Source organism: Perca fluviatilis, chromosome 11, assembly GCF_010015445.1.
Source record: "Perca fluviatilis chromosome 11, GENO_Pfluv_1.0, whole genome shotgun sequence".
NCBI classification, from domain to species: domain Eukaryota; kingdom Metazoa; phylum Chordata; class Actinopteri; order Perciformes; family Percidae; genus Perca; species Perca fluviatilis.
In genome coordinates this window covers 28,942,307-28,951,275 of record NC_053122.1, presented here as the reverse complement: position 1 = coordinate 28,951,275, position 8,969 = coordinate 28,942,307, and the positions used below count along the sequence as shown (strand labels likewise).

At 40.1% G+C, this 8,969-nt stretch overlaps 1 protein-coding gene across 2 annotated transcripts; it reads right to left on the bottom strand.

Annotated features, from left to right (window-relative positions):
• Nucleotides 1-4,292: 4,292 nt before the first annotated feature.
• On the bottom strand, nt 4,293-6,730 carry LOC120568117. 2 transcript variants are annotated; one of them, XM_039815381.1, is made up of 4 exons: nt 6,401-6,730; nt 6,240-6,314; nt 6,073-6,127; nt 4,293-5,658 (listed from the first exon to the last, which is right to left on the bottom strand). In XM_039815381.1, exons 1-4 carry the CDS (start codon nt 6,599-6,601, stop codon nt 5,642-5,644), a joined length of 348 nt encoding a protein of 115 aa, XP_039671315.1. In that variant the 5' UTR covers nt 6,602-6,730; the 3' UTR covers nt 4,293-5,641. The 2 variants fall into 2 exon arrangements, with proteins under 2 accessions (XP_039671315.1, XP_039671314.1); XM_039815380.1 differs by having other exon boundaries at nt 6,235-6,314; nt 6,401-6,674.
• Nucleotides 6,731-8,969: the final 2,239 nt, after the last annotated feature.

Genomic DNA, 8,969 nt, shown 5'->3' with positions numbered 1-8,969 from the left:
CCTCTCTGTCTCTCTCTGTTTCTCCCTCTCTCTCTCTGTTTCTCCCTCTCTCTCTCCCCCTCTCTGTCTCTCTCTGTTTCTCCCTCTCTCTCTCTCTGTTTCTCTCTCTCTCCGTCTCTCTCTCTCTTCGTCTCTCTCTCTTCGTCTCCCTCTCTCTCTCTCTCTCTCTCTCTCTCTCTCTCTCTCCAGGGTCATTTGTGATTCCATCCATGTATAGCCTATAGCCCGTTTCTTTTCAGCCAATATATCCACCTCTCAGCTCTATATTTCTGCATTTTCATCTATGTATGTTTCTCACAGCATTTATAAGTGTTCCATACTTATTCATAAGCATTTATTAGCAGAACAGTCCGACACAGGTGATGTGATCATGAGCTGATTAGAAACATCAGAGCCCAGCAGAAGAAGAGTTTGTCACAAAAAGAGAGAAATAACTTTTTAAAAGTCTTTGCTCAGTTTGTCTGATTGTTTCAATTTCTGCTCAGTTTCTATATTATATCTGCTTCAGTTTTATGTTTCATGTTCGATTAAGCAGTCTTTAAGTAACTGCTGATGAAGACTCAACATTTCGTCATGTGGCTGCTTCATAATAAAAGCTTTTAAATAACAGGGATCTTTTTTCTGAAGACTTAATAATAAATGAAATTATTTTATATTCGCTGACCACTGTGGCTCACTGAAAGAGATCAAAAACAGAGATCCTTCACAGAGGGATATATACACACTCACACACGCAGACACACACACACACACACACACACACACACACACACACACACACACGTAATTTGATTTAGCTAATTTATTGTGTTTGGCGCCGGAATCTCTGACTTTGCCTGAACGCCTCAATAAAATCTGCGGAGCTCCGCACTCAGCAGCACAGCGTCGTCATTGTGTTCTAGAAGCTTCTGAGGTAAGTAGCAGTGCTAGCTAATAACGTTTTGGAACGGTAGAAATACAGGTTTTATGTTTTAAAAAAAGGCTGGCATTGGTTTCCACTTCATACAGAATACAAACATGAATTAAGAGCGAAATGTTTAACTGTAACTTTACAGCTTGGTAAATTATACTTAGCTATCATTAGCTAATATTAGCGCCGATGCTAACGCTAACGCGATGCTAACGCGATGCTAACGCTAACTAATATTAGCTAATGATAGCAGCTTGGTATCTTTAGCTAATATTAGCTAAGGTAGTGTTAGGATTGGTGCTAATATTAGCTAATGATAGCAGGTTTGATACAATTATTGATAGCTATATTTAGCTAATATTAGCTTTGTTAACTGACATAAAACAACTTGTTAGTGGTTTAGCTATTGTCAATGGAAAAGCAAACAAACTGTTCTTGCTGGAAAATGTAATAGGCTACCAAGACAACAATGATGCTAATGTCACTCTATCACACTGTTAGCTAGACCCCACTTAGTGATAGGTAGCTAGGTAGGTAGGTAGGTTCAATAGGCTCTGTGCACCAGCGTAGTGACGAACTTCCGCTTTTGTCTAGAAGTCGGCATTGCAGTTTCCGGTTTACTTCCTGTTCTCATCCGGATTAGTAAACACCTAAACTCACAACAAGATGAGTGATACTGTTGTACGGAAAAAGAAGAAATATAATGTGCGTGACTCATTTAAGTTTCAAGGTACTGTGGGTGGGTCTAAAGAGCACTGTTGTGTGCCACTTTGCTCGGCTTCAGGTCGTTATAATAGCCATTTGAGCTTCCACCGCTTCCCGAAAGACAGCGGTCTCCGTGCGCGATGGCTCCACAAAATAAGGAGGGTGGAATTTTCGGTGACCCCCCACACCAAGGTATGCAGCCGACATTTCCAAGACCATGAAATCCTCACTACAGCTAAAGGTAGACGGGTTTTAGCAGCAGGCTCTGTTCCTTCATTATTTGAGTGGAATAATTATATGAAGAAGTCACGGGCCGGTGTTTGGGAGCGCCGATCTCGACCACCAAGTCCGGAACCTGATCCGTCGGAGCCTGAGGAGGATATCGAGCAACCCGTCATGGTCCCGATGGTCGTGGACCACGACTATGGGGCCAGCGGTACCGTATGTGTGGACCGGGAGCAGTATGAAGATATGTTGAGGGAACTCGAGGCGTTAAGAGAGCAGCTCCAAACGTATCATCTTAACAACTGCTTTGGACTAAAACGGTTTGCTTCGTCTCCTGAAGACATCAGATTTTACACCAGGTAAGATAGTTATTAGATCAACATATTTTCATAACTGATTGCGTTATGTTATGTAATTATTTCCTCTTTCTTCTTAATACTATTATTGACCTCGTATGACAAGACAACTAATTTCAATTGTAATACTGTATTTTAGATTCGCCTCATACGAGCATCTGATGGCGTTCTGGAACCTGATCGAGGCAGCAACAGCCAAAATAGTTAGGGTCACCAGAGCAAAGAAAACCTACGCCACTAGCACAACAACGGAAAGCCCTTTAACCAGACCAACTGTAAGTACGCATTCTCCCCCAAAACCGATGCCTAAGCATTAAAAATGTGTTCTTTGAACTATCACTCATTAAACACTTCTCCCCCCCAGAAACTGCTGCCAATAGATGAGCTCTTCCTCTTCCTGACATACCTGTCCACTGGCTGTACCCAGAGGGAGTTGGGTCATAGATTTAACATCCACCGAGCAACAGTCAGCCGAATCATCGTGACCTGGGCCAACTTCCTCTATAGCTTACTGGGCTCAGTCTGTATATGGATGTCTCCCGCAGCTGTGAAGGCCCATCTTCCGCACGACTTTGTCGACAGCTACAGTGACACACAAGTAGTCCTCGACTGTACAGAGCTACGTTGTCAAACGCCTTCATCCATGCTCCTTCAGAGCGAAGTTTTCTCCAACTACAAGTCCCACTGCACCTTTAAGGCCATGGTGGGCATGTCCCCTCACGGAGCCCTGACTTTTGTATCAGCACTCTTTGAGGGTTCCATGAGTGACAAGGAGGTGTTTCGTCAGTCAGGGATTACACCACTCTTGAAGCCTGACATGGCCATCATGGTTGACAAGGGATTCTTGGTGGATGACCTTGTACCTGGGACTGTTCATCGTCCTGCCTTCCTCTCCAAGAGGGCCCAAATGTCAGAGGTGGATGTTCTGAAGACGCAGTCAATTGCCCGTTTGAGGGTGCATGTCGAGAGGATGATCAGAAGAGTTAAAGAAAATAAACTCTTTGATAGCACTATCCCTCTCTCCATTGCAGGGAGCATAAACCAACTCTTCACTGTCGCTTGTCTCCTCTCAAATTACCAGAATGGTTCTCTCGTCAAGAAATGGAGATATGAAGTTTGATTTGGATTCTATGTCTTTTTTCTGAGGAATTTGATTAGATAACTAGGGCTGCACGATATGAGTAAAATATTTTTATATATATATATATATATATATATATATATATATTTTTGACTCAATATCGTTATCGCAATATAAGTGTCGCAACAATATTTTGTGGAGCGCTGCGTCCCGTCCGTTTGCTGTGTGGCTTAGTTGTTTGATTTAGAGCCCTCTTGAAACACTATAAAGATCCTATTTTATTGGCCAGTTACTGTGCCAATTGCACATGTTAGTGCACATCAGCGCACAGGTCCACTACGTGAAAAACCCTCTGGAGCGTACCACGTGTGTGCATATTTCAACAGAGTGACCGTGTAAGTGAAGAAATTGATAGATAACAAAACGTAACGAATCAGAGAAGCAAAATTAAAGTGTGTCCTGTTCTCTTTATTAATATATTTTATACTGTACAACCAGTAAAAACATGTCCTGCTCTGAAGGATGTTTGAAATTAATATCAATATCGCAATATTCATAATATCACATTTTGTCAATATCGTGCACCCTACACACACACTCTAATTACACACTAAACTTATTTTGACTGACATTGCGATTGCGATATGATTCACGATATGGAAGGGAGTGATTGTTTTTTTATCTGTATTTGTAAATATATTCTCATTTTCATTGAAACGTATTAACATTGAAATCAATTTAAATGATTATAGTGTGATTTTTGCAATGATCTGTACCAATGATTTTTTTGTCTTTAGTCTGTAGGATAGGATTTGTAGGTCGGGACGTCTCTGCAGCACGACAATACTTCATTCAGAATGGTTTGACACATATTTTGCCTTTAACAAATATTGCGCACCCCCCCTGTGATTTGGATATTGTGCTAGTTCATGTTGCGGTTTTGATACAAGAGCGATTAATTGTGCAGCCCTATTGATAACTATATTGTTCTGTTAAACATAAAATTATCATTTAGTAAATTGCCAAGTCTTGACTGTTTATTTTTCATGACAACTTGAAGGTACAACAAATTCAATCATAGGAATGTCATAGTTACAGTTCTTTACAGTTGTTAAAAGGGGCAGTTCACCCCCAAAAATTCCCTCTTATCTGTAGTGCTACAGAAGTCTGCCTCCTCTTGAGTACAATGGTAATAAATGGCTGGTCTTTTTCTTGGGGTGCTCACAGCACCCAAAACATTTTATTATGATTATTATAATAAATGCACAAACTTACTCACATTTTTCATAAAAACATGATCATAAAAACATGCCATTAAAAGTGAAAATTACAAAACACAGCATAGAATATTGGATTTTTATCTCACTCCTGAAGTATTACTAGGGACTGACATTGAGAATTAGCTTCGGCTAAAATGTTATGTATGTAACATGAGCTTATGTAACATACTTGTCCCTATTCAAATAAACTTAAAACTAAATTAGGCATTTCTGCAAGTAGACATAAAAATAAAACCTGTCCACTTTCTCTCTGATTACATCCAAAACATCGCTATCTCTGTAAATTCTTTGAATGAGTATGTCTTCCTCAGCTGAGACGACAAAATCACACCAACTCATTCCTGTTATTAGCATCTGCCCCTGTACTTGCCAATAGTAAGCATGTGTTTGTTTTAGCTCCAATTTGCCTGAATTCATTTTGAGATACAGGCAGTCCACATAGCTTTTAACATTTGGGCACTTCATCTCAATCAGCCCAAACTGACATGGCTCTGAAGGGTCAAAGATTAACCCGTCTGGTGATGCCCCCAGCCAAGGAGCATCAGGGTGAATTACGAATCCACAGGGGTAGTGGTTGACCCTTTTCATTTGGCAATATTCCCAGATAGCATCTGCCTCTAATTCGAGCCCCCTCTTCATAGCTGCTGTCTGACGGGTCCCTTGCAATATCCGGTTAGCCAAACTTTCTTCAGCGTTCTCTCGAACCTGGCAGATCTCCCTGAAACGTGAGGCAGTCAGTCTATTCCTCCTTAGCTGATGCCATTCAGTACATGAACTTTGTGCTCTGGTAGCACATTCAAATTTGTGCACCATGTCCCAGGTGACCTCCAGACTCCTATGGTGTAGCTGTTGTGGTTCAGCACAGACAAACATGCAACTTGATGGCTGTAGGCGGTAATTCTGAAGAGGCACAGATGGACGTGGTGGGGCAGCATGGAAGGACAGGTCTCTCTTTGCTGTTGCTGGTTGTTGGTAGGACAATGGACTTCCGGCTTGAACCTTGCCAAGGGCAGAGTCAACCAGGGGAATTTCACAGCTGATGCCCATGCTGCAGATCATCGGTGCCTCCACTGCAGAGAAATCTTTATACACCTCTTTCACCTAGGGATGTAACAATATAATGATTAGCAATATACCACAATATCAAACAACCACAATTATCATACCATACATCACCCCTGCATTTTCATGGCCACAATGTGTAGGACATCACACACAGCACCACACACCATTACAAATAAGTCCATAATATAAAAAATATATGTATAAAAATACTCACCAAAACATATTTGTTATATAAGATAAGATACACCTTTATGTATCCCCAGTGGGGGAATTCGGTTGTTGCAGCAGTATATATTGCACCATTGTTGTGCAATATATGTTGCACAACATATGTTGTTTAAACATTTGTTTGATTTCTGTTCAATCATTTTTTTTCTAAAAGGCGAGGAAAAAGAAAATCATGAAATACTAGTATACAGATTTTGGTTGATATGATATATCCCTACTCACCCGAAGGACGGAAAGATCGGGCAATTCCCCACTGAGGCCTTTGTAGAGTGTGCTCCTGAGTGGAAAATAAAACTTACATGAATGGAAAGTAGCATATCCACACAGGTATTTTAATTCAAACATGCACCATATTGTAATAAATTTACAATATTCAGGTTTTACCTTACACCATCTGTTGTTGCTCTACACTTTGGTTTAGCGGAAAGCACAGCCATCTTATCCACAGGGCCCGGTTTTATGCCCTGTCAAGTTATGCAATTATACAGTTAGAGATTAAATATAGTTAGAAAATATATACAACAACTCTGTAACTACAGTGCAAACATACCAAAGTTCTGGGCTTGTGCCACTGCTGTTCTCCTTCGGTACAGCTTAGCACAGGAGGGACCACTGGCACATTCAGCTGAGAGCAATGTGCTGACTGGAACAGCAAAGCGACACAGTGGTTGCATAATGCTGCTCCAGCAACACATGTGCAGCTGTGATGTAACAGCTCCACCGGACTGGAATCTTTCAGTATCACCTGCATAAGTAAAATGTCATAGTAAATACTTAGCTCGGTCACTGTTTGACCATTGTTTTAGGACACAATCTTGTTTTTACAATATTTTCTATATCTTATATTCTATAATCACAGACCAAATGTCATGTATTTCTGTACGTTGGATTAGAGTATGTTGTATAATATGCCAAATGCACCCACAATCGTTTTTCTTTGAAACATGATAGCGTAATACCTTAAACACAAGATTGCATCTTAAATGAATGACTGAATTGAGGAAAACTTGAATAAGAACGCATTTAACCCGGAGGGGATTGGCTAGGTAAACTTACCTGCTTACTGTCTAATGAAGTTTTCATTAGATTTATTTTAAATTATTTTAGTTATATTAAATGAAAAATTACCTTAGCTAAATCCCCAGGAATATTAGGAACACCGGGTTATTAAAGTAACAAGCTTATAAGTGTTGGCTGAACCTGAACTTGTTCTTGTACTTATCAATCCTAACTTCACCATACACTCAAACTGTGAGGTTTCTCAGCTTTCCTCATGGACCTGTAGCACAATGCCCTGACCACGACTTCCCCTGTGTCCTGATCTTTATTAGAAACTGAGAGGGGCAGAAAATACAAATGATAATACAAAAAAACAGACAGTTTGCGTTTAAAATTAAGAAAAACAAGCTTCTATACTACACTAAAAATGAACACGTCGCTAACTAGCTAGCTAGCTTAGCCGCTAGCCGGCCGGTACACCGCATTAAACTATTTACCCTCGTAGTTGTGCAGATAACTCGTACACGGAGTTTGAATCCCTTGTTGCGCTTGCTTGTTGGAGCAGGGGACCAGGCATCAACGACTCGATGGACATCACTGATACTTATTTTAGGCAGGTCTTGTAAACATCTACTAAAAACTAACATTTTGGGCGACGCTGGTAAACCGGAAACTGATATGCCGTCTTCTGGCTACAGCGGAAGTTCGTCACTACGCTTGTGCACAGAGTCTATTCAAGGTCCCTGTAGCCTAAAGACATCACACACAACATACATACATGATAAACAGGATGATAAAAAGACATTCCACATGAATAATATAGATCATTAAAGAAAAGATACTACATATTGAATTAAAAAAAATCACATACAAAGGGATGTATGGTAAGGTGCTCTATGAGAGTGTTGACAGTTGATGCTAAGTGTTAATAGTATTTATAGTAAGTTGTTATAAAAATCTCTGGCTAACTTTTACTTACGCATGTACAAACACAGTCTGCACACACACACACATTTTTTTTAAATATGAATCACGAAGGACACTTTGATATTGAATAAGTTAATATGTTGTCCAGCCTGAAAAGTACTCATTAAAGGTCCCATGACATGGTGCTCTTTGGATGCTTTTATATAGGCCACCATTTCTAGCCACTGGGGGACCATAGGCAGGCTGGGGGAACGCATATTAATGTTAAAAAAAAATTTGTCTTGCTCTATCCCTCCCCATACAGATGATGATCTTATAGAACATGATGCATTGCTGTAGATTAAGCTACCCAACGTTTGTAGGGTTTGTAGTTGTACTTGTAGTAGAATATTTTCACACGTGTGTATAAGTATTTTACTTAAGTGAATGATCTAAATAGTTCTTCCACCACTGCACGTATGTACTACGTATGAATTTAATATTACAGTGATCTAAAAAATCTTGATAATAAAATAAATTACTGTTGTGAATATCTTGTCTTGTAAAATGAAACTCAAAATCCTCTCCTCTCTCCCCCAATGTTTTTGTTCGCCTCCTCTCCATGTTGCTGCTGGACCATCAGTGTTGGTTACCTCCGTGGCAACTGGACCGTATGTTAACACACATGAATGATGTTGTTGCTATGACATGTGTTGCCTTGACACTTTGTTCGGCAGTAAATACTACTACTGTCTAACGTTACTGTACACATCTGCTTGTGCACTCTACATACTTTTAGTTAGTATTTCACCATCTGTGTTAGTGACTCCTTGGACACCCCACAGTATACTTCACACACGCAAAAATTAGGCAACATGATGTGATTGAACACAGAAGTCAGTGAATACAGAGATTTCCTAGAGACGCCTACTAAAGTCATAGTGAAACATTGACACTACTAAAGTCCCTCTTAGCTAACTCATACCAATAATCTGTTCCTTCCTTGATGTTAAAAAAATATTCACATATTCAAAGCAATCACTTTTTATGTAATGTATGTCTAATGCAATGTCTCCATTTTGTGTTGCAGGTCCCTGCTGGCCTCCAGCTCCTCTCCCTCTCCATCTATCCATTTGAGATCATTCACCTCTCTCCTATCACTCTACCCACTCATCCCTTAATATAAGACGTTCTATCTCTCCTGTCAATCTAAT